This window comes from Oppia nitens, unplaced genomic scaffold (genome assembly GCF_028296485.1).
Source record: "Oppia nitens isolate AA-2021 unplaced genomic scaffold, nextdenovo-longstitch-racon4-pilon3 scaffold13_pilon_pilon_pilon, whole genome shotgun sequence".
In the NCBI taxonomy this organism is placed as follows: Eukaryota; Metazoa; Arthropoda; class Arachnida; order Sarcoptiformes; family Oppiidae; genus Oppia; species Oppia nitens.
In genome coordinates, this window is record NW_026533192.1 from 932,451 (window position 1) to 959,175 (window position 26,725).

The following is a 26,725-nucleotide window of genomic DNA, read 5'->3' on the forward strand; positions in this document are numbered from 1 at the left end:
TGTAAATAAAGACTTATATGGATTAATATTATATTGGTTTATGTTGTATGGGGTATACAGTAATTTTGTTGACCCCATAAAACCAATAATAACTTATATAGTTATTTATAATTAATTAAAACAATATTGGTTTAATACAACAAGATTTTATTAAATCATATGTTAAGTCTGTGAATCAATGCTTAAGTACAGACAAATTGTTGAACAGATTTATATCAAAGGTCTCAATAAATGGATGAAAGAGAGAGAGAGAGAGAGAGAGAGAGAGAGAGAGAGAGAGGGAGTAATAAATAACAATAAAATTAATGAAACTGTAATTGTATTTTATTAAATTGTTATATTATAATTGGGGTTTTGGCAAATTCCATCCCTAGTTTTATTTTTCAAAAGTTCCTATGTTTCCGACTCAATGGGAATTCCCAGGGAATCTATTTCCTTGTGCTACCATCTATTGAATCATAGATAACAAATTTTGTTATAAGATTTGAATAACATATGTTGAATTAAACTATATTTTGAGTGTAATTGTTAAATAGTATGACTAAATTCATTGAATTCCAATTTATTTTCAAATATTTCAATGAAATTTTATGGAAAAAATTAATTTTTGGTATTATTTATTTTAGAAATATAATATATATTTTCATTTCTAACTGGCTATGGAGGGAAATAAAATATTTTATTAGGAAACTTCCCTCTCTGTGAAATTTGCCCGAACTCTAGAGTACTTACCTGTTTGTGACTAATACATTTGTGGTTAATTTTTTATATTATATAAGAAGTTTATTTTTTAAAAAAATATTTAAAATATTAATACAACATTTGGACTGAACCTCAATGTAAGAGTTGTTTGATATTATGTATAATTTATACTAAAAGATAGTATTATATTTAGAAACATTATAACTCATTAAATAAATAATATTATTGTTTATAAATATTGAAAAATATTGATTTAAAAATTTGGTTAAAAATTTGTTAAAATATTTAATAACTTTAATTATTAGAACTGTATTTATAGTTGTGTTTACAAACATTTTAAATAACCATATTATAAATAAAACGTACTAGATAAAATTATTTTTTTTAATTGATATTACAATATATTTTTTATTTAATAATTAGATAATAAACATACAGAAAATTAAATTGTTTGGATGAAATAAAATATTAAATAATTTTTTTTTTAAATATACAAATATTATTTCGTTTATTTAAATTTATTTCATACTATTTTGTCAATAATATATGAATAACACATTGGAATTAATTATTTTTTAGTTTATATATTTGATATCATATTGCAATAGAAATGATTTATTTAATAATTTTGAAAAATATGCATTTTTGCAAAAATAAATATATATTATTTTTATCGACATTGTTTTAATATGGTTTGCAAAGATAACAAAAATTTGAATTAAATTTTTTTTTAATAAAATTATCTTAAAATGTATTAATTCATAGTTTTAAAATACAGGTATAAATCATCACATAATGTTAAATGGTCTATAATATTTAAAAAATATATATGTTTATATGCTAAATTTAATAAATAAATATAAACATTTAATATAAATGCAATGTAATGCAGGTAAATAAGTGTACAAAAGCGTAAATATTAAAAAATATTGAAAATATTTTATTGATTTTTAAATATAATTTTGGTTAATTTTTTATATTATATAAGAAGTTTATTTTTTWAAAAATATTTGAAATGTGTAACATAGTATATATATGCCATATATTAAAAATAAATATTTTAAACGCTATGGTGTAAAATAACTTAAAACAAAATTTTTTATTAATAATGTAAACTAAAAATTTATTATAATTTATAATACGATCTAAAATAACAGAAAATTTGCTGAATGTCTAACAAAAATTGTTGGACTGTAATAATGTTGTAAAAATAACAAATAACAGTAGTTTAGTTATTAAATTAACTTGGTCATTTATTGTTTGTTTACTATCACACAATTACCATTATTAGTTACACTATAAATAAATAAAACTTTGAAAATAATGTTTTGTTAAATAATAACTAAGGAATTATTTTATTTATTTTTTTAGATAAAATGATTTTTAGTAATCATAATTCTATAGTTATTATTTAACAAAACTTTACTTTAAATAAATAAAATCAAATGTTTTATTTATAGTTTACATTATATAATATAAAATAATTGTGTTATAGTGCACAACAAATAAAATGACCAAGCTAAATTAGTGGCTAAATACTGTTATTTATTTTTCCAACATTATACGGTCCGATAATTTTTGTTAGACATTCAGCAAAATTAGTGTTATTTCAGATTTTTTTGCCATAAAAAATAAATGAAAAATAAATATATAGTTAATTTAATTGGTTATTAGATAAAAAAATAAATATTAGTATATTTAATTTTGTATTTGCACTTATATTTTTTACTATATATCAATAAAGATTATGAGTTACTCAATGAATTAAACATGAAAAACATAAATATTGTATATATTCGATAAAAATACTGTAACTTACTATAAAAATTACTAAACTTAATCTTTCATAAATAAGATTAAACATGTTTTTATTGGTTTTAAATATATAATTTATTTGATAATTTTATTTATCTAAATGTAATATATTTATCTAATAATATTTTAAATATTTAATTAAATTTAATACCAAAAGCAGATTTTACTCAAATAATCAAATAAATATTTAAAAAATACTAAAATATTTTGAAAATTTTGTTTACTAACAAATATAACTAAATTTAATTTCGTATACAAATTGTTTAATATAATATAATTATAATATTTTGTATATTAAATATATTTCTAAATTAAGTCAACTTTTCACATAATAATTATATTGTTAACACACTGTAAGTGTTACAAAAGTTATTTATGTATTTAGATTTTATAATATACTCATATATATTCAACACATTATTGCATTAAATATAAATGAAATGATAATGTAATGTACAGTAGTTATCAAAAGCATTAAGCAATAGAGTTAAACAATTGTATGCAATATTAGAAAACTATTCTAAATAAACAAATTATATTTGAGATCTGCTTTACGTTGTATTTAATATTTATAACTTTTATTTTCACAGATAACTTATAGGTAAAAGTAATTTTCTATTTATTTTATTTATTTGTGTTATCAAAATGTTATTAATTTATAAGTGTTGTTCACTAGATTTTTCGGTGTAAAAATTTATTTAACTATTTTTGGAAACTCTATTGACTTAAAAAAATATAGAGATTATATAATTTAATAAATTGTGTCACATATGAAATGTTTTATTATTTTTTCTGATGAATAGAGGGATAGAGAGAGAGAGAGAGAGAGAGAGAGAGAGAGAGAGAGAGAGAGAGAGAGAGAGAGAGAGAGAGAGAGAGAGAGAGAGAGAGAGAGAGAGAGAGAGAGAGAGAGAGAGAGAGAGAGAGAGAGAGAGAGAGAGAGAGAGAGAGTCTATATAATCAATATATGCATGAAAATAGAGTGGGCATTAACTCCCTGTTCCTGTCTCTCATAGTTAGTGTTCAGTTGTTGAACAGACAGTTATAGACAGTCATTCAGTTGCACTGTTAGAGTACAGGGAGTTGTTGTAACACAATATGTATTGCTTTATTGGCGCTAACATTGTTTTTTAACAACATTTATTTTTGTCGTCATTATAATTAAGTTTTTTGACTAAATTTATTTTTTCACATTATTTATTGAATCTAATTGTATTTGTGTTGGATTTTTCAAAAGATTTTTAAATAATATTTATTTTATTTTAATATTAAGTATTTTTAGTAAATAAGTTTTATACTAATGTTATTAAAAGTTTTGCAAAATGTATTTTGTAGTTTATTTATGATTTAAAATGATTAATTATTATTTGTTTTTTAACTTAATATAATTACACTATCATAAGTTATAAATCAAATAACTTATTTTTATAAACATARTTTGCTATAATAATTACGTAAAGAGTGCAACAATTTTGCAAATTAATTAAAATTTAGTTAAACTAACTCTTTTAGTAAGTTTCTGTAATAAATGGCATAATTACTGTATTGGACTCAATTGAAAGATTTTGCACTCAATATTAAAGGAGATATGAAATTGTGACATAAAAACGTGTATTAAAGCCATGGATTATAGCTATTATACGACAACTGAGATCTCACTCAACATAAATCCGGTGACTATTTTGACTGAATATCAGTTTAATGTCAACCAATCGTCTATTTGTTTCAATGAAACCTTTCGCACCACTAATATATCATCTCTGCCTAAATGGTATGTAAAGTATTGTTAAATTATTTATAATACTTAATATAATTTCTTATTGATATACAGTACTAGTACTGTATGTCATTAATAATGACGGATTATAAATAAAATTCAAATAACTATTGGATCTAATTATTTATTCTAACATTTTTGGAATATTATATTAAATTATAGTCATAGCAAACATTAGTAAAATACCAGAATCTAAGATAACTTTTTTGGTTGATTTGTGAAAATATGAGAAAAATGTTGTAAATTACTGTAAATAAGATTCAGATTGAAATCAATACAAATTTGATCCGCATATTTGGCTACAAAACATTTTTGTTTTATTTATTATTATTATAGTATTATTTTTTATTATAGCCAATCATAAATGAGCTAAACTATTTTTTCTAATAATTAAATAAATATATTTTCACAATTTTTAAATAAAAAAAAGTATTATATATTAATTTAATTAATATTTAAATATTTACATTTTGTTGCATTATGTTTAATTATAAAATAATATATATATATATATATTTTTATTAATTAATTATTTATTAAATTCAACATCAACGCAATAAAAATAATTTATATATTAAAGTTAATTTATTTAATAAAAACAACTCATAATATAATTAATTATTAATAAATTTATCTTTCTCTATATCTTTTTCTATGTTTTCTCCTAAAACATATCACATTATAAAATAGTGTAATTAAAGCATTAGAAACATTGTATATTCAATTTGAACATAAAATCATTTTTCACATCCACTTCAGCTAACATTTAAAATTTTAATTCATGTCATACCACATATTACATCATTACAGTGTATACTACTGTCTAGTATTGTAGTAGTAATAGTAATAGTAATAGTAGTAGTAGTGTAGTAATACAATAGTGAAGTCATACAAACAAATACTACTAATAATAATAACAGTAATAACTATAAGGCTTTAGTATAAACTTATTTTAAGAAATTTCTTCTATTCTTTTCTTACACTAAATGAATACCAAAAAATATACAGTAATTTCAGTAATGAATTTGTGGTGTCATTGCAGACAAATGTCATTTAATGAATTGTCTAACAATTCAAGTGAAACACACGGTTTAGTTTACATTATTATAATCTTATGTCACTTTTGTTTTATATACTCTTTTTTCAAATATAACATCAACAATATGGTTAAATTGAAATACATTTTGGCATTTATTTATTTGTATAACAAGTTATTTATAAATAATTRTATTAATAAAATAAATTAATTAATTAAATTTTATTGTGTTTTTGTGAGATATTTAATAAACTTTTTCTTTATCAATTTCATTTATCTAATAGTAGAAATATTTAACACTATATAAAACTTTTTGTAAAAGTATTTTAATATAATTATTTTATGAAGTTGTCATACGTGAAAAATCTTAATGTTGTTAATTTAAAAAAAGTTAGTTTTATGCTTTTTATTATATATTTAATATAATTATTTACAAAAAAATTGATAAAAATATTTTCTATAATTTGCGATAACATGTCTTAAAAATTAGTAAATATTTTACTTGTTATTACTAAAGTAGAGAGACATAAATATGTTAAGAATTTATTATTAATATATTATTGTAGTTTTTTTTGTTAAATTACTTCAAACATTTTTTTAAAATTTTGATTATAACTTAGAAATTTATTTTTGTTTTCTACTGCAAACAGGAATGAAATCCCATTTCTCGTGAATATAACCCGTGATGTTCCGTACAAATATGCTGTTGTCTTATTTGGTTATATTATGCCGTTTTTGTTGATCGTTACTATTATTGCCAACACTCTAATAGTAATAGTATTAGCCCAGAGTCATATGCGGACACCCACTAATTTAGTACTATTGGCAATGGCTATAGCTGACCTGTTAACACTACTGTTCCCGGCACCGTGGTATTTCTATATGTATACATTTGGTAATCACAATAAGATACTCTACCCGTGCAGTGCCTGCTATGCCTATCATTTGATGATTGAAGTTTTGCCCGCATTTTTTCACACGGCGTCCATATGGCTCACACTTTTGTTGGCCGGACAAAGGTTTGCCATTAATTTAATTTTAATTTAATATTATTAAAAATTATTAACATAATTTAGTATATTTATTACTATCAAATTTAAATTTTATATTAAGTTAAATAAATAAAATTATACTTTTAAATACAAATAAAATAAATAATAAATTTTTATTATTAATATTCTGTYTTTAACTTATATAAAATAATATAATATGTCTGTAAATAAGTTAATATTATGTATATGTCATTAAATCAGGAATTTTTCGACATCTAAATTATAAATWTATATTTTATTATATTATTTGTTAGTTTAGTATATTTCAAGAATCACAGGAATGTTGTTATTTGATTCTCATATATATTCTGATTATAATCTGATTGATAAAAATAATTATCTTTTAAATACTACTTTTATATTATATTATAATACTACTGTAAATACTATATTATAGCTTTTTTATTAACCTAAAATTACATCTAAAATGTTTTATTATGTAAATAATTTTGATAACTATACAGTAAATAACACTTTACATGCAATACCAATATATTTTTCTACTATTAATAATAATAAACAGCAAAAAATGATAACACAGATCATATAACACAGTTTTTATTTTTATGTCTAATAAATAGCTAATCATAAAAATAGTCTTTTTATTTGATGTGTGTTTGACACAAAATTTTGTTGTCATCTTATTTTTTTAGTAATATTGTTGAGTACATCACTAACAGATATGACACTCAAATAACACAATGTTCTCAATAATATATTATGTATTTCTATATATTACATATAATTTTATACATACAAGATATGTAAGACATAAAGAAAAAACTATCAAACTAAACATCTATAGTGTTATTGTTATTATTTTTTATGTTGACAGCACAGGGATGTGTTAGAAAACAACTGTACATATTATAGAGTTAGTAGTATTTTCCCAATTGACCCAAATCTGTTCCAGTGATGACCATTGATATTGATGGCATATACCATTTATTTTATATAATTCACACATTTTTAAAACAATGTCAAACTTGTAGCACATATACAGTATGTTAACTGTATTGTCATTTTCAATGTAGTTTGAAAATAATTACAGTTTAACTAATTTGAAATATTAGTTTATTTACTTAAATAAAATAGTAAATTTTACATCAATTAAAAATTAGTAATATATATCTATCTACTGTATACTATTTAATTTGTATTTAAATTTAATTGTTATAGTTTAAGATTTTATTAAATTTTCAGATACATATATGTATGCCATTTAACAACAGCCCGCACGTGGTGTACAGTTCCCCGGGTGTGTAAAGCGATGATTATTATATTTATAATGGCTTTATGTCATCAAAGCACCCGATTTGCGGACCGGGAGTTCACTGCAATTGAATTTATTTGGATTAATAGTCGCCGAACGGGTTGTCAGTTTGAAACCGCAAAATGGGTTTGTTTTGCATCTTATTTAAGCTAAAAATTTTATAACAAGTATTTTTTATTTATAATATCAAAGGTAAAGGATAGCATCGGTGAAGACACATATTATATACTTTATTACGGTTTTCGTATAGTGTTTGTCCACATCGGTCCCTGTGCTCTGTTAGTCCTATTAAACGTACTATTATTAAAAGCTTTGCGTAAATCTCAACGAAAACGAGAAAAATTGTTTACCGAAAACCGCAAGAGTGAGTGCATTAAACTACGGGACTCCAACTCAACTACCATTATGTTGATAGTGATTGTAACGGTATTCCTGATGCTAGAAATCCCGTTAGCTGTGACAACACTGTTGCATGTCATGCAAAACGCACTGTCCATTGAAATAGCTGAATATGAATCGCTGAACACGACTGTATTGTTTACTAATTTCTTTATCATACTGTCCTATCCAATCAATTTTGCCATATATTGCGGAATGTCTAAACAATTTAGACAAACATTTACCGATTTATTTCTATACTCTAATTATACCGTTTCGGTCACACATCGTGACTGTTCGTCCCGGTATTCGGCGGTCAACGGTCCCCGAACTTCGACCAATGAAACCATTTTATAAAATAACTGAAAACTATTACTGTATTTGTATATATATATATTTATATACAGTATATACTAAATATTTATTCTTTAAATAAATTTATAAAAATAATTATTTATTACTAAAATTATTATAAAATGTATGTATTAAAATTAAAATACAAGTTTATTTTACAATTTAGTAAAGTATTATTTAAATGTTAWGTTTTGTTTGATATTTATATTTACTGTTGTGTAAATTATTTGAATTAAAATATTTTTAATCTAAATTAATAAAAATAACTGTTATGACACAATTTTTATATACAATTAATTGTAAAGATGATATAAAAATTATTAAGTATAGTATATGTTTTTCAAAATATTTTAYATAAGTTAAATATTAATATGTTTTAACTTATTTTGAAATATGTAAGTTGAATTTTGTAATTATAATGTTGATAATTATAAAAATAATAAATTTTAAATATAACTAAATATTTTTAATGTGTCCAGCAAATGTTGTAGAAAATAATATTAATTAAATAATAAATTACTTAATTAACATTTATATTTGCAATATTTATTAAATTATTTTTTTAATATAACTAAAATTGTTTTTTATTTTGTAGAATATTAATTTAACTTTTATATAATATATTTAATTGTTATTATGTTAAAAATACTACATTAAATTATATCTAATTTTATTCAATTCATTCATTCATTCAATTAATTTTTTTGCAAAAAAATTGTTATGTAAATATAGTTTTAAACTAATTGATTTACAAACAAATTAATAATAAAGAGATTTGAATAAACATATACTTATTAACAAAAATTTTGCAATTTTACAATAATTATAGCCAGTTTAGTCTCTATCATTTTCAATACACAAAATTAAACTAACAAATCATTTATTTATTTTTTTAAATATATGCAATTGAATTCAACAATTGTGATAATATTAATAATTGATTTATATCATGGCTATGAATGTCAGCTTAAAACGACAGATCATTTTGTTAATACAGATATCTTTGAACTTGATTTTAATACCTTTGAAAAATTTACATTTGAATATCTGTTAATTGCAAATAATTTGAAATTAGTTGACATTAATTTTATATTAAAGATATTTATGGAAACAACCTTAAGATCGGTTGTCATGACTTTGAATTGAGAAATTCGCCGCTTTTCACATCAACTGTAAGTTTATTATCACTAATTAATTGGTTGATTTCGTACAATCATATTATCACTGAAATGATTGCCATCAAAGAGCTCCCGGATCTGGCCTTTAGAACAAACTATCAGTTATATAGTCTTACTATTGTTAATACAAAACTTAAAACTATTAGCAAATATGTTTCAAAGGATTAACCGGATTAAAGAAATTAAATTTTAATAACAATTATATTTCAAAAATTATGACAAATGGACTGATATTTTAATTGGTGGATAACAATGATTGTTGATAAACAAACTAAGAGATAATAGTTTGAATGATAATTGGTCTGATAATAAGCATGCACAATTTTACTATAATTTAATTTTTTTTAAATCACAGTTTTTAATTTGGTAATGAAACCAACTATTAGTTTTGTTAGTGCGGCTAATAATTTGTTTAAAGATTTTTGTGACTATTATTGTCCTAAACTATCAAACATATCAATCACTGATATCGTGTAAAATATTATTTAATTATTGCAATTATTATTAATAATTTTTTTATCAATAATATAAGCAATTGTTAAATTTCCAAAATTATATATTTTAAAATAATTTTTRAAAACTTTGTTAAATGATATTTTAAACTACTAAATGATTTATATTTTTATAAATTAGTTTAAATAAAATTAATGTATTAAATAATTTTATTAAATAAATTTTTAAAAATATTTTTTTCATTATCAATAATTTACATAACAAAATAAAAAATAACAAAATATGATATTACAARTTATATCATAATTATTATAATTAATACCAGTTTCAATTTATACTAATTAACTTTTATTTGAAAAATTAAACAAAAAAAACTAAAWAATGACATAAAATAAAAACATAAAATCATTGAAAAGAGAGGGCATTACTAAAGCAATACAATWGCAAACATTGTATCACTCATTGCAGTCAATAATAATGTTTAGAAATTAATAATAATTTGTTAAGAAATTTGTGAAAAACTCAAATCAATTGATTTAAATGTAATTAAAAACTAATATTTAAATGAATTAATTACTCATATTATCTATTATTTCAGTTTTGTTTATTTACTGACAGATAATATCCTAACAAATAGTTTGCCATAAAATCCATGTCATCGACAGCAGCGAAGAGACGGTGTCTGCGAAGTGATTCACAGCGAAGACAATCGTTTGATCGCTTCGGCGATGATTTGTGTCAACTGTTGTTGTCTTACATGTCATTAGAGGATAAGCTATACTATGAATGTGTTTGCAAACAATGGCAACGATTGGCACTCAAGACACAGACAGTACTAGTGTTAGACAAATTCAATTATCGTCGGCAAAGATCAATGACCGACAACTTGTTTGACACACTTTTCAAGAAGTGTCCGAATGTGACAAAAGTTGAATTCAGAAGTCGCGAGTTTGCGGCCAGTAATAGACGGTTGAAATCAATGATGAAATATTGTCATCAATTAAGACATCTGACCATTGAGTATAGTCGCAAATTGAGTGTCACTGTATTGGATCAGTTGTTTGTAAAGTTTGGCAAAAAGTTGGAAACAATTGGCTTAAACTTTGCTGATTTTGATGACACTATGATCGGTACTATCTTCAGGAATATCAAGATTTGCAAAAATCTCAAGAGCTTTGACTGTATATCTAATCGCGAAACTAATGACTGCCTTAAACTCATCACAAGTGATGTTATGTTTCATAAATTACAAAAGATTGCCATCGATTTGACCGATGAAGATGTGACACTGTTTAATGAATTTATCGACAAATATAAGACACAAATCACTACAGTTTATATAGATATCAATGATAATTGTGATGAAACTGTTATCAATGAATTTACAACTGGTTTGACACAAATGCAAGAATTAACTTATTTGGAGATCAATTACGAGTACTTTGAGAGTGAATTTTTAGAAATATTGGCCCAAATGTTGAAAGAAATTGGTTTGAAATGCAATAAACTTCGCAAACTATCACTTACTGGTGAACGAAGAACAAGAAAATTATTTGATATTATATTTCCTATAATTAATCAATACTTCAAACAATTGAAATCACTTCAACTTATTGGTGACTTTTATTTGCCAAAGAATTGTACCATAAGTTCATTGAATGGTTTATCACAATTGACTTCATTGGCTATTATTTCGGATAAAGATGTTCTTAAAGATGAGTTCTTTGCCGATATTGCTGTAAATATGCCGAATCTTCGCAGTCTTGTTGTGGAAAATATACGATTGACAAACAAWTTGTTGCCATCACTGACTGCAGTCACAAGTTTAAGATATATTAAGATATTCCGGTGCTCTGATGCTGACTGTGCTGATTGGGTAACCGGTATTCATACGGATAGTATGTATCCAAAAGTGCCACAAATAATWACAACTCAAGAGTTATATTAAATATTGTTTTATATTATTTTTGATTTTATAGATTTGCTTTTGAAATATTAATAGATTATTAAAAATTTGTTATCATATAATAAAGTATAAAAATGTTATTGTCATGTATTACAGATAATTTATAATATGTATAATAAAATAATATATACTTTTAATTTTGTTGATTTTCCATAAATATATATTTTTAAATTCTTTTACCACTAATCTATAAATAATAGTGTTATTACAGTATTTGCTATTTTATTGCTATTTTACAATATTATATATATTTACCGTAATTATTACCGTTAACACACATTTATATTTAAAAAATAACATCAATGATGACAATTTATATCATAATTTTGAGTGTGGATCAATTTATCTTTATTTTTTAGGCCGTTTTCAATTTTGACAAATAATCTAGGAGGGGTGAGCGGGGGGGGGGGTAAATTCGAAAATCTTTTTTCAGAGAAAGAGGATATAAAAATGCCTTTATCCTTATCCGGGATAAGTTATCCCATTGTTTTAAGTTAAACTTTTAACCCTGGTTATAACATTTTAGAAAATTTTATAATTATTAAAAAATTCAATTATAGTATTAAATAATAATAACTATTATTTAACAAATTTACTCAATTTATATACTGTAACTTTTTTATACAATCAAAACGATTAGTGTTTATTGATTGATCATACATTTAAATATATAATTTTGTCTAATTTACTTAAATTGATAGCTTTTAACTTTAAATCATTACAGTGTTATTAAAGTTTATTGTAATTATTAACATACATATATGTAGATATATAGTATTTATAAATTTAATAATATATTAATATGCAATCAATTTATTCAAATAACGGGTTCATCATAAAAATCTAACTATCCTTGGGATGAGTAATATTTTCAATGCCGTATTGAATCATCAGTAATGACTATATCCATAACATTACTAATACAGTATTATTAATATTAATTTTATTATTATTACTTTATTTTCAATACTGCACATTAAATTGGATACTAAAAATTGCTAAATTTTTAACATTAAATCATTACAATTAGTTTAAACGGTTTTTCCTAAAACTCGTAAAACATTATCATTGCCTCAAACATGAATTATACTATAAATATAAAAAATATCTATTACTTTATCATAACTCTTAATATCACTGAACGCCAGTTAATAACAAGAAAAAATATTATCTTTTTTTATTTGAATTTATAATCAGATATAAACAAAGCAATTTGAAAAAACATAATATAGTATATAACTTGTTTAATATGCTTTACAACTCATACATTCATAAACCTGGCATTTGGCTTATGTATATTAAGCACTGGTATGTTGCGGAATACCTTTAAATAGAAATATTTAAAAATAGCCATTAAATCAATTGTTTCTCTTTCTATGTTATGTTATAATAATTCCCTTATATTGTATTTATTTAATAGTAATTATTATTTGTATTGTTTTATTAAAACAAAAAATTATTTATATTCAATGTATTATTTTTTGTGACTCATTTCATTAGTTTTAAATTAATATCTGTTTTTATAAAGAAATTAATATATAATTGAAATAATTTTTAATTTTTAAATATCAAATTAATACTCAGAAATGTTGCTAGTTAATTATGTGAATAAAAATATTTTAGTTTTAATTACCTTTTATACAATTGGTAATTATGATAATTTTAATTTTACTAAATTTGCTAATTTATATTAATAATATATTGGATTAATATGATTACTTTAGATTTTTATTTTATATATATWTTAATTTAAATAATTGAAGTGATAGCCAATGATCACGTGGACAACAACCCTGAATGTGATGCCGAAGAGCAAGAAGTGGAAGAATGCGGTCGAAGAATGGTTTTAATTGGAAGACAACGAATGCCACAAACTGTCGATGAATTGAATAAGTTTTGCAGGTATTCATTGGTCTTATTATTCGTTTATTTAAATTATTATTTTATTTTTAAAAATATATTAATGATATTATGTTTTTTGTGTAGTATTTTTGAATCAAAAGTTTAAAAGTTACTTAAATAATAAAAAATTATTAATTATTTAATTTTTATTATTAATGCTTAATTATAGTCATAACTTATAAATAATCTGATATTAGTAAATAAATATAGTTAGTTAAATAATTTATATTAACATAAAATTTGTTTAATATTATATGTTTTGTTAAATCTGATACAAAAACTCTTATTTAATATAGATATTAAATTTATTAATTATTTATTGAGCGCGAAAAAGTGTAAATTTTTAAAATAAATAAACATTTGAATTTTAAATGCAAAAGTAGTTTATACAAACATTAAATTGCTTTTATAAAATGATATTAATATTAGTTTTTATTTTATTTAATGCAATATTTATAAATTGTCAAACAATTKACGAAGATACTGATTTATTTTTGGATAAATCTGATGGTAATACACATTACAATTATTTAATTGAATATATTATATATATATATATTTCAACTATATTAGATATATTATCAATAAATTTTAAATACTTTTTATTAACTATTGTTATTTTAGATGTAATTATAAACGATACTTTAGAAAATGTTTGGATTATTAATTTTATTAATAATAAAATTATTGACAGTAATGATGAAAAACATTTACCAATAATCAATAATATGAAAGAATCAAAACTATCGGTTAATACAACCAATAATGAGACTAAAGTCAGTAAAAGTGAAGATAAAAAGGATAAAAATGTTTTTGAAAATACTTTTAATGAGTTTAGTTTGGCTTTTAAGAAAATCGGCAAATGGTTGGCCAAACTATGGGAATATATAACAAAATGTTTTGTAATTATAATTCAGTTTTTATATCATATATTATTAGCTTTGGCTGATATGGGACTTGTCTTAAGCGATTCATCGATGAAATCATTTATTGAAATTAGACGATCAATAGTTTCTGCTGACAATCAAACCATTTAATTAAAAACAAAATCAATTTTTAATACTAATTACTAAAATTTATTTTTTACTATTACTATTATTTTAAGTTTATTTACAATTTGATTATTAATTACTTATAATAAATACATAAATATCATAATAAATGATTGAACTTTTAAACAAAAAATATTGATTTAAACATAATTAGCAAATGATATCAAAATCACTAAACAATAAATGTCTTTAAAAATTAAGTAAAAGCGCTTTACTGTAAATACTGTATTATTAATTAAATTTTTTTAAATCAAATGATTTCTTATAGTAATTAYAAAAAGGAAGAGAAATGTCTTAGAAATCATTCCGTGAAGTGTTTGTCGCCATCGGCTCACCAAACGGTCACTATTTTAATCAATAGTGTCGTCTCACAGAACCAGAGGATCTGTTCGAAGAATTGGCGGACAAAGAAGCTCATCATCAGTGGTGCCAAATGTCTTAACAAATTGAATGCAAAACAAACCAATTGTTTGCAACAATTCATTGATAGAGTTCAAGGGATTCATCAGTTGTCACAAAACGCCAAAATGCCTGTTATTTGTTGGTAAAAGTCAAGAGTTTTTTTGTGTAAAACTTTTTATTTGTAATAAAAACTGCGTTTTTTTAATTGTTTAGCAATTATCATAAGTATCGCAAATGTGCCACAAATCAAGTGACCACCGATGACCACATGTGTGACGCAATGACCACCAAAACTATAGAGTCTCTRATCGATGGCTATTCCGGTGATGTTATTAACTATGTCTGCGATTTGTTTAAAAGTTATGACCAAAAGTGCGATACAATGGCTAATATGAATGCCGTCGGCGGCGGCGCCGCCAACGCCACCGTCGAAGAGATACCCAAAAGTTTCTTCTCATTAATGGTTAAACTATATCTCAGTTAATACTTAATTAAAATACTTTATTATTATTATTAGTGACAATTGATTAAATGGGTTAAATGTAAGCAATTGTATGGGATTTTGTAAAATAAAAATTTTGCGTTAATTAATATTATTGTTTGAAATAATTTTTTACTTATTTTATGATTAAGTAATTCATTACTTTGACTAAACTTTTCAATACATTGACTGTAAGTAAGTGTTTATTGAATAAAACAGTCATTATTTATGACAACTATTGTGACATTGATTTGACCACTGATTGCATTTAAAACACATTTGTCGTCYATTTTGWTGATYASAAGCAGAGATGACATCCAAAGTAATGACCAGACAATTGCCAAGAGATTCATTTGATCGGTTCGGTGACGATATGTGTGAATATGTCATCAGTTATCTCTCAATTAACCACAAGTTGCGCTACGAATGTGTATCCAAACAATGGCAACGATTGATACCAAAGACACAAAAGGATTTAATGATTAATGACTTAAATGTTAATTCATTGCTGAAAACCAAAGACAATTTATCCTTTGATTGGACACTCAAGAAGTTTGCACTCTTGACTAATGTGGACATTATTACAAAGAGTTTTCCTCTCACTGAAGATATGCTAATATCATTGGTAACACATTGTCATCAATTGGTTCATATCGTCGCTTACTCTCATAAACTAAGCTTTAATGTATTGGATCTGTTCTTTGAAAAGTTTGCCAAACAGTTGAAGAAATGTGCGTTGATTTGGGTCACAGAGAGCCAAGACTTGGTTTATAATAATAATGAATTGAAATACGATTACATTTTAAACAAATATGTCAAAGACTTATCAAATTTGGTATCAATTGACAATCGCTTTCAACCGTTTGATATGATATTGTTTGATACGGTCACCAAACTAGACAAACAAGTGGTCAGTTTTGCAAAGTTGAGCCGTTTGTCTATTGTTTACACCGATCAAGTGGTCAATCAGTTTGAAATGTTTGCTAACAATTATAAGTCACAAATCAAATCAGTTTACGTGACAATCAAATCAATTAATAAACGATCGTTGGATGTCTTCATTAGTAGTTTGTCTCAAATGTCAAAACTAATTGATTTTGATGTCGAGTATGACATTTATGAGATGCAATGGACACAACCATTATCTATAGTAACGAATCACATGAAACAATTGGGTCAAAACTGTGATCAACTGAAAAAATTTGTAATAAAATTAGGAAATTTTATTAACTATTGTCCAAATGAAATGTTGAACAACTTATTTAAGACAATCAATGAAAATATGAAACGATTGAAGCGTTTATCAATTACCGGATGCTTTCCCGAGAACTATACCATAACAAGTGAATCATTGAATGGATTGAAGCAATTGACACATCTGTCAATGACCTGTTGTTGCTCGACATTAGTTCCCACTCTTTATGACAATATTGCCGTCCATTTGCCACGACTTCAACACTTGGATTTGTTTTCATTTATGATTACTCACAACTCATTGGTTTCATTGTCAAAGTTACCACACATACAGACTGTTGATATTAATCCGTGCTCTAACTTCTTCCATGTGATACCCGTCGTCGACGAGGAATTGATGAAAGAGTTTAGAAAACTCAAACACATTAAGATATCTGTTCCACAAACAGGAAGAATCACATATTATTTTAAAGAGAAATCATTTGAAATTTAATTGATTATCAAATATTTGATCATTTTTTCTGTAAATCTTTAATGTTTTACAAATAAATAAATGTAATAAATATGTCATTCAATTTAAAATTACATTTTTGTATTTTTTGATATAAAAATAAATAACCATTAATTGATATTAACGTAATTATTATTATTATTAAACTTTTTGTATTTTATTACAAATTGGTTTATAAATAAATATTAAAATTAAATTATTTAAGACAGAAGTGAGTGATGGCAATGAAGTCAAACATTTTCGACATCATTGCTAAACACAGAAGATGTCCTGATGTCGGCCGAAGTCCTCTCCATATCGATGGCATACAATTGATTGCCTTTAAACATAATATGTGTGCTCTGGTAGGCAATAGGTGTCGGTGCTCCACTTCTAACAGTATCTATTTGACTACTGGGCCACTGGTTATCTCCAGCAAAGTCAAAGAATCGCATCAAATATAGTACTGATATGAATATAATTATTAAAATAATAAGTAATACAAATGAAAATACAAACATTATTTCACTAAACAGTGAATTCATTTTTATTTCATTTTTCTAAGAAAAATATAATATTTAATATTAAATAATCTAATTTATACACTGTTTTTTGCAGTGTTGTGTGTGTGATAAACTATAACAAAAATTTATGGCATTTTTATTTTTAATTACAAAAAGCAATTAACAATAAAAAGCAATTACTATTTATAAAAATTAATACTTATATACTATTTTTAGCATTAATGCGCTCAAAGCTCTAAATTGTATAATATTACTAATTTATATACTGTATAATCCTTATTTAGTAATATATTAACAATATATAATAACAATCTAATAATACTATACAATGTTATATTATACTATCTATAAAATAATTTATTTTTCGTTTAATTATGAGAAGTGTATTTATGTAAAACATTTTTAAAAATTCATAAATTTTATCAATATATTTTAGTAACTACTAATTTTTAATTAATTATTTTTATAAATCAATACGAATGGACTTATGTTGTCTATTGTGTAAGTAATAGACTTTTTTATAATTATGTCCTCAGATAACGACAAATCATTGAATAAAATTTTTTTGTTAAATGTTATGAATAAAATACTTTTTGACTAAATGTATACATTTTATAACTAATGGAAAATTTATTAATTATAATTCATTTGAAAGCCATATTATAAATACATGAACACTGTTATCATTTATATATTTTAGTATTTTGACTCATAATATGATTTATAGGTATTTGATTGGTAATACATGTAGTGAAAGTAAAATATATGATACAAATAAAAAATGTATTAAATTTATAACTATTTGTTAATTAATTGATTGCTTATTATAATATAATTATTATACTTTTTATTTTGTGTAAATTGATATAAACACTTTATACAGTATAATTTGATTAAATATAGTATTAATAATTTTGTAATAAAAAACATTTAGTATTTCGATATTTTTTACTATATATTACACCTATATTACTAACTGTCAATACTTTATAAAGATAATAAAAGTAATATAATAATTGTTTATTTATTATAAAGTTGAACAAAATAATAGAGTTTAAAATTACGTCTAAACAATTAAATAATGTATATGTAGACTGTAAATACTTGATTGTATGTAAATGATTATTAAATATAATATAAACAACAACAATAATAATATATTTCAATATAATTAATAATATTTATTTATTGAACTAAAATTATAATTTTAAAACACCACCACATTATGTAATATTTTTGAAAATACAAACTAAAGCTGTATTAAAATAAGTTATTTTTATCTTAAATACAATTATTAATAGATAAATAAATATTTAGTTAATACTTTATACTTTTTGTATTTAGTTAATTATATTATTAAGTTGTATTTATAATAAATTTTAAATAAAATAAATATACTCTATATTAATAATAGCTTTTGTTTATAATTATTATTTTTTAAAGTAATGATAAAAATTTCATTGTCACATCATTGAGGTTAAAGTATCGACTATATTAACAATATAATAAATAAGCAATTAAATATATAAATGATTAAGTTCATATTTACGAGTAATAATATTATTTTAATGTACTTATAATTTGGTATTTTATTATATATTACAATAGTATTTACAATAAATTATAAGAATTTGAGGGAATTTATATATTATAATATTTTAAGGAAATTCACTATTAGTTATAACTTATAACTGATTATACTTTTGTACTAATACTGTACATCACATGTAAACTAAATGTTATATTAGTGTATTGAGTTAATTTCGATTCACATCATTTATTATCCAAATGTATAACAGATTCCTTATATAATATCAAATTGATTAAACTATTAATTATACTAATGATATCAATGTACTAATGCTTAGACGGATTTAGATAATATAATATAGATTAGCCGTATAAACTTATAGATAATTTAATAATATTGAAAGATGCAAATATCAACTTATATAAACTTAAGATAAAGTTATTGAATTAATATGAAACTATAAATAATTTATAAAATTTATTTTACATTACTGCTACAGCAAGATTAAATTTTTTTTTATTTTAGTACAATAAATACTCTACCTTAATTTACTAGTTTTAAAATCACTTTTTACATTTTTACAAAAAAAACAATATATATATATATATATATATATATATAATTTTACAATAATAATAACAATAATAAAATAAAACACACTATTATCAACAATACTACTTTATATTTAAATGAAAATATTATAAATTAGAGTATTTTATTGATAACAAAAATTTATTATTATTAGTAATAATAAACAAAATTAACTGCTTAATTGTACTGTACTTACAGTACCTAGAGTATTATAAAAATAATTGTAACATAATTGTACTATAGTTATATACAGTAGTTACAAAATTTTAGTGCAATAATTAACTGTATTTTAAACAATTTTCTAAAATTCTATATAAATAAAAGTTAAAAAGAAAATTAATTCAATTCAATATATGTATTAAAAATGATAAAAACATTATTTTGTTAAAATTTTTATATTTTGAGTTATTTATTTTATTAAAAACTTAGTTATTTTTGATGAATAGATTTAAGTATATTTTTATTATACAAATCAATTATAGAACATTTTGCTCATTTTTGGACCCATTTTAAGTAAAATATTAAATAAAATGCAATTTTATTTTATTTATTTAAATATTAAACATTATTCTTAAATTAATTTTCAGATATGAACACTACTAAAGTAAATGAGAAATATATGAATGAAAATAATTATAACAAAAGCACTGATATGTATGTCAAACAAATCAGTAAAGAATCAGTGAATTTGTGGTCAAAATTTAAATTATTGTTCAAAACTGAATTCACTCGACGAGAGATAATCTTAATATCAATACTAAGTTTTGGTAACTTTTGTTTTGGAACCGCTTTTTCAATTCAGGGACCATTCTTTCCATCCGAGGTTTGATTTATAATTTTAAAATATTATAATAAAAATTAAGTTTATATATTAACTAAAATTATAGGCACATAAACGTGGCGTTAAGGAAACATACATTGGTCTCATAATAGGTCTGGGTGAATTTGGATTTGTGCCTGGATCAATTGTTGCTGGATCTATGGTAAAGTAGTTAATTGAGTATAATTAATTGAACATTAATTTATAATATATTTACAAATATCTTTTACAAAGTTAACCAGGATGAAAATTAAAATAATGTTAATTATTTGCTTATGCTTAGTTGGTATTGCTAATATTTTATTTGGGTATGTCAATGCAATTTTTAATAGATTTAAAAAAATAAAATTATTAATTTTTATTTATATTGTTTAGTTTATTGCAATGGTGTTATACACCAATAGTTTTTATAATTTGTGCCATACTATTACGTATATTAATGGGATTGGGTATGGGCATATATTTTACCGCATGTTACAATACTATATTTTTATTATTTCCAAATCATATATCAAGATTATATGTAAAAACAATAATTTTTTAAAAATATATTATTGATTATAAATATTAATATGTATTTATGTTTAGGCAACTGTTGAAATGTGTTACGCCGTTGGTATGATATCTGGACCGGCATTGGGTGGTGTACTAAATGAAGTATTTAAACATTTTTTTAATTTTTTAATACAGTATTAAACTAATAATTGTTATTTAATAAATATATTAACTTTGTATACATTAATGTTTACAGATAGGCAATCATTTTAGTAGTGGATTTTGTCTACCATTCCTATTGTTGGGAATATTACTTAATAGTGCCGCTATTATAACATTTCTATCAATACATGCTCAAAGTTAGTTAAAATCTATTAACTAATTAATAACCAATTATTACTATAGTTTAGTTATTTTTTATTTTTAGAAAAATTTGAAAGCACTGAAAGTACGAATATCTTGAGTATGTTATCAAAGTTTCCAATAGTACTCAATGTATTCATAAACTTTAATGCCGGTGCTCTCATTGGCTTTAATACAACTACACTTGATTTGCATTTAGAAACAGTAAGTTAATTAGTAAAATAATAATTAATTATCAAATAAAATAATTAATAATATTTTTATTATTTTAAGATGTCTAATTTGTCGCCATCATTGAAAGGTTCAATATTTTTAATATCAGGCCTAACATATGCACTATTAAATCAAGTTTGGGGTAATATGGCTGAACGTATGGACAATTGTTTTAAAATAAGTATATTTGGTTGCATATCAAGTTTGATATGCTATACTTTAATTGGACCTGTACCATTTTTACCATTTAAACCGTATGATATTAACTAAAATTGCTAAATATATTATTTTTTTAATTAAATAAATTTTATATTACACAGTGTTTTATGGCTTATAATTGTGACACAAGTTTTTCTGGGATTTGGTGTCGGCTCACTATTGGTGGCCAGTTTTGTTCAGGGATATCGGGAAACTATGTATAAGAATTTTAGAAAATTCAATAACATTTTTATAATGAAAGTTATTTTTTATAGCAATTATGGATTTCCTAAAAGTCAATCAACAATATCAATATTATCCGGTTTGTTTGCATCATCTGAAGCTATTGGGTTATTAAAAATATATATATTTATACTCAAATTTTCAATTAATATTTATATTAATCTTTTATTTTATTAATAAAATAATTAGTACTGCTTGTGGTCCAATAATTGGAGGTTTTATCATGGATCATTTTGGTTATAGATGGGCAACTGTACCTGTTTGTTTATTACAATTATTATTGGTATATACAATATTTTTTATTTTTTTTATTTTTAATGAATTATTATAACTAACAACTCATATTTTATTTTATTTATAGCTATTAATTATTATTTTTCTAATTATTTGGAGAAAATGTTGCAAAAATAATGTTGAAAAAATAAAATCTACTGAAACTTGTTAACGAAATAAAAACGATATTAAATTAGACAATTTACTATTAAAATATTCATGTAATCTATAATTAATATTAAAAAAATATTTTTTTATTATTTTTAATACAATGTAAATTATTACTACTTATATTTAGTAATATTTAATAATTAATCATTGAAATCGATTATTTTATTATTAATCGATATTTTTGTGTTTTAAGTAAACAATATTTAATAAATCAAACAATATATATTATAGTATATATATATTATATGTATTATACAAGTTAGTATAAAAATTAAATAAAGTAATTAAATTTGTCCATGAAGATTAACCCACACAATAATATTGAAATTATTGGGAAACAATTTGTCATTAATTAATTAAATTTCAATATTTTTTATATTATTAATATTAAGTGAAAAATTATTAATTATTTATATAAAATGCTAATGATTTCTATCATAATTATCATAATATTTAGAAAATGTTTTATAAACAAATCATAGTTTTGTTTGTTATTATTTTTGCAATAATATTTGCAATAATAACACTTTGTTTCTATAATAATGAATTTCAATTAAATTTTTGTAAACTTTATAATCAAGATAAAATTCCCAATTTTAATGAAAGTGACTTTGATACAATGAACGAGTACCTGGACAATTTTTATTCACAACAATTATACAATAAATGTGGATATTTACAGAAAAGGTTTGAATTATTTTTGTAATTTTAAATGAAATTAATTTTACTGTTAATAATTATTTTTATTGAACATTATTCAGATTAAATCCAAACAAATCAATTAATCCGTGTATAGTGGGTGGCAATCAAGTTATACAACACTCGTATCCATGGATGGCAGCAATCATGTATTTGTCACATCCATATCCCTGGTGTGGCGGTTCACTAATTAATGATCGTTACATATTGACAGCCGCCCATTGTTTAATCAATATGAATATCAGCAATATCAAAATTGTACTAGGTGCTCATCTATTTAAAAATGTATCCAATTATTGGGAAAGGGGTACTCAGATGCACGATATTAGTGACTACATAATCCACCATGGTTATAATAATATGACTGATAAAGATGATCTGGCTCTTATTAAACTAAAAACACCTGTACTTCAATTCGATCGCACTGTTTGGCCAATATGTTTGCCTATAAATAATAATACATTTGAAGGACAGTTGGCAACAGTAGTTGGTTGGGGTCATACACAGTATCTGGAAAATCAAAGTGAAGTATTACTAGAAGTCTCTCTTAATGTTTGGAATAATAGTTATTGTATGGAAACATTGAGGGACTGGCACGACATACTGCCCGGTATGGTGTGCGCTGGCGGTGAAGCACTGGGAGGTAAGGATGCCTGTCAACATGACTCAGGTGGTCCTCTTTTGGTTAAATACGATGAAACACCAATTTGGATGATTATAGGAGTTGTCTCGTGGGGTCTGGGATGTGGTGAACCAAACACACCGGGTGTATACACACGTGTCAGTGATTATACTAATTGGATTAGTAGTGTTATTCAAAATAATATTTAATTTTTCATAAATTAATCAAAATATAGTTTATATCAGCACTTTTTCATGTCATTAATATACAATATAMAGTATATTTAAACTATATTAATTGCATTATTAATTAATTGTAATAATTGTAATAATTGTAATTTTATTATAAAAGATTATTAAATTTAAAWTAATTAATTTAGTAATTGAGAGCCACATTGAACAATAATTATAATTATAAGTATAATACTATTAGTAAGWTATAACACAAAGTATTTATTAAAACTTTTATTTATTTTTTGTTATTACTAATTTGATACATGAATATTTAATCAGAAAATTATTTAAAATAAATTTTTAAAATATCTTAATGTACATGTTTACATAAGAAATAAATAATTTTATATTAACAATTGATATAATTGCAACACATTTTTTAATTATTGTACAATATTACTGATAAATAAACAATAAACAATTATTAATTAATATATTATTATATTATCAATAAAAGCTATAAATCAAAATTGGGTCAAACATCTTATTAAATAAGTACTGTATTAATAGTTTTTATTATACATTGTTTATTTATAAAAAAAATAATTACCGATAAAATACAAATTAACTAAAACATTATTTGTAATAGTGATTTTGATTAATGATTAATTAATTAGTTTTTTATTATTAATTATAAAAGCGAAAATCCAGCTAAATATGTGAATAACAATAACTTTTTGATACTCGGTTTTCTACAATATATAATAAATGCTGTACTAACTACCAGTCCATTTAGCAATAGTCTTGTATTGTTATAGCCAGCAAAGTGTAGCCAAGAGTACACTTTAAGTTTTTTTCGGGCATATATTACATAACTGTTTTGTTGTGGAAATAGTATGTCCTGCCAGTGACGGGACACCAGTCGCCACTCCCGATTCATGTCACTCATAATATCGGGTTGTGTCCAACGTATGCCATCAACTGTACCGTAAATAGTGTTAAGACATAAGCGCATACTATGGTAGAGTGGGGCCACCCATTGAAGCCATAATATATCTAAGATAAGGTAAACCGGATGTAATTCACGTAACCTTATTAATAATAGTTGGTATGTATTGTCATATATTTCTTCAACTGTTTGCTTATCACTGGCACTAAGGTTTCGGTTTGTTTTACATTGTTTTAATAAAAGTCCAGTTTTGACGACAGCATCATAATAATCAATTACTACTATAAATAATTAATATGGAAATTATGATTTTTGTGTATTAAATATTATATAATATAATTATTTTTTAAATTTTTTATTTAATTATTATATTATTTTAGTACAATAAATAAATACCTGGATGATGAATGTCGAAAATTTTATTCCAGTTGATATCATTTTTGAGTTTTGTATCCAAAAATGTCCTAGCTATAATTCCTGGTTTATTTTCCGCTTTAAAGCGTTTATATATATCGGGAGATATTTTAATAGTTGATTTATATTTATCAATTAATTTGAATGAATTTTTTAATATATTATATTCAATGTTTTGTTTTGTTGGCTGACAGTCCCACATTATTTCAATTTACATATAAACTTTTAAAACAAAATAAAAAACTTTATTAGTTAGTTAAACTTTTTAAATTAAATAATAAGTATTATTTGTATTATTAACCAAAAATACAGTAATTTATTAAATTTTGTTTTAAGTAAGCATTTCAATTAAATTAATAATTGAACAATGCACTCTTTATCGTTTATATTAGTGTATCGTATATATATAGTTAGATTATTAAAATAAAGGTAGTTTATGTTGTTATGTTAAATTATATACATTATCATTAGATAAAAATAGACGTTAAATATAATATTTTTTAAATAAAGTATTGTATAAACAATACAATAAATAATAATATTTATAATTTGATATATTTTTTATAAATAACAATAATCTAATCTAATAGTACTGTAGTTTGTCAATACAAATGCATTCAATATATTATTATTTATTTCAATTATATAAATTATAKTATTAATCATGTWGTCATTCATGCAGTTTAACMAAACAAAAATAAAATAAATCACTATAGCTGATAAGTTTTTTTTAAATTACTAAAAAATTTAAAAATTTTTTTATGTTAATATTGTATACCTAATGATTTGATTGATTATTTTTTATATTAATCGTTAATAAAGGATTAAATGACATTTTTATATTTATAATATCAAATTAAATTATTATTCCTGTATGTATTACATATTTAGTACTGTATAAAAAAGTATAGATAATTGTAATAATTATTGTCAAATAATAA

General features: G+C 22.6%; 4 protein-coding genes across 4 annotated transcripts; all 4 read left to right on the top strand.

The window, feature by feature from the left end:
- The first annotated feature begins 4,241 nt into the window (after positions 1–4,241).
- On the top strand, positions 4,242–8,390 carry LOC128959556 (sex peptide receptor-like). The gene is made up of 4 exons (XM_054305547.1): positions 4,242–4,288; positions 5,981–6,349; positions 7,586–7,781; positions 7,848–8,390. The coding sequence occupies exons 2-4, from the start codon at positions 6,057–6,059 to the stop codon at positions 8,388–8,390; spliced, it is 1,032 nt and encodes a 343-aa protein (XP_054161522.1). The 5' UTR covers positions 4,242–4,288; positions 5,981–6,056.
- Positions 8,391–10,501: 2,111 nt separating this feature from the next.
- On the top strand, positions 10,502–11,966 carry LOC128959827 (uncharacterized). Its single transcript, XM_054305847.1, has 2 exons — positions 10,502–10,560; positions 10,617–11,966. Exon 2 carries the CDS (start codon positions 10,671–10,673, stop codon positions 11,964–11,966), a length of 1,296 nt encoding a protein of 431 aa, XP_054161822.1. The 5' UTR covers positions 10,502–10,560; positions 10,617–10,670.
- Positions 11,967–13,253: 1,287 nt separating this feature from the next.
- Positions 13,254–15,928, top strand: LOC128958339 (uncharacterized). The gene is made up of 5 exons (XM_054304186.1): positions 13,254–13,292; positions 13,569–13,631; positions 13,748–13,886; positions 15,207–15,482; positions 15,554–15,928. Exons 2-5 carry the CDS (start codon positions 13,571–13,573, stop codon positions 15,822–15,824), a joined length of 747 nt encoding a protein of 248 aa, XP_054160161.1. The 5' UTR covers positions 13,254–13,292; positions 13,569–13,570; the 3' UTR covers positions 15,825–15,928.
- Positions 15,929–20,740: 4,812 nt separating this feature from the next.
- Positions 20,741–24,457, top strand: LOC128959836 (MFS-type transporter SLC18B1-like). The gene is made up of 13 exons (XM_054305858.1): positions 20,741–20,974; positions 21,039–21,134; positions 21,206–21,279; positions 21,347–21,494; positions 21,560–21,628; positions 21,723–21,825; positions 21,894–22,033; positions 22,103–22,296; positions 22,363–22,458; positions 22,516–22,590; positions 22,673–22,742; positions 23,610–23,614; positions 23,689–24,457. The coding sequence occupies exons 1-13, from the start codon at positions 20,741–20,743 to the stop codon at positions 24,455–24,457; spliced, it is 2,073 nt and encodes a 690-aa protein (XP_054161833.1).
- Positions 24,458–26,725: the final 2,268 nt, after the last annotated feature.

Excerpts from the sequence above, each read along its gene's own strand:
- LOC128959556 (XM_054305547.1), top strand. The coding sequence starts at position 6,057 with ATGCCGTTTTTGTTGATCGTTACTATTATTGCCAACACTCTAATAGTA. Across the intron at positions 6,350-7,585 it reads CTTTTGTTGGCCGGACAAAG|ATACATATATGTATGCCATT; the intron begins GTTTGCCATTAA and ends TTAAATTTTCAG. Across the intron at positions 7,782-7,847 it reads AGTTTGAAACCGCAAAATGG|GTAAAGGATAGCATCGGTGA; the intron begins GTTTGTTTTGCA and ends ATAATATCAAAG.
- LOC128959836 (XM_054305858.1), top strand. The coding sequence starts at position 20,741 with ATGAACACTACTAAAGTAAATGAGAAATATATGAATGAAAATAATTAT. Across the intron at positions 21,280-21,346 it reads ATTGCTAATATTTTATTTGG|TTTATTGCAATGGTGTTATA; the intron begins GTATGTCAATGC and ends TATATTGTTTAG. Across the intron at positions 21,826-21,893 it reads TCTATCAATACATGCTCAAA|AAAAATTTGAAAGCACTGAA; the intron begins GTTAGTTAAAAT and ends TTTTATTTTTAG.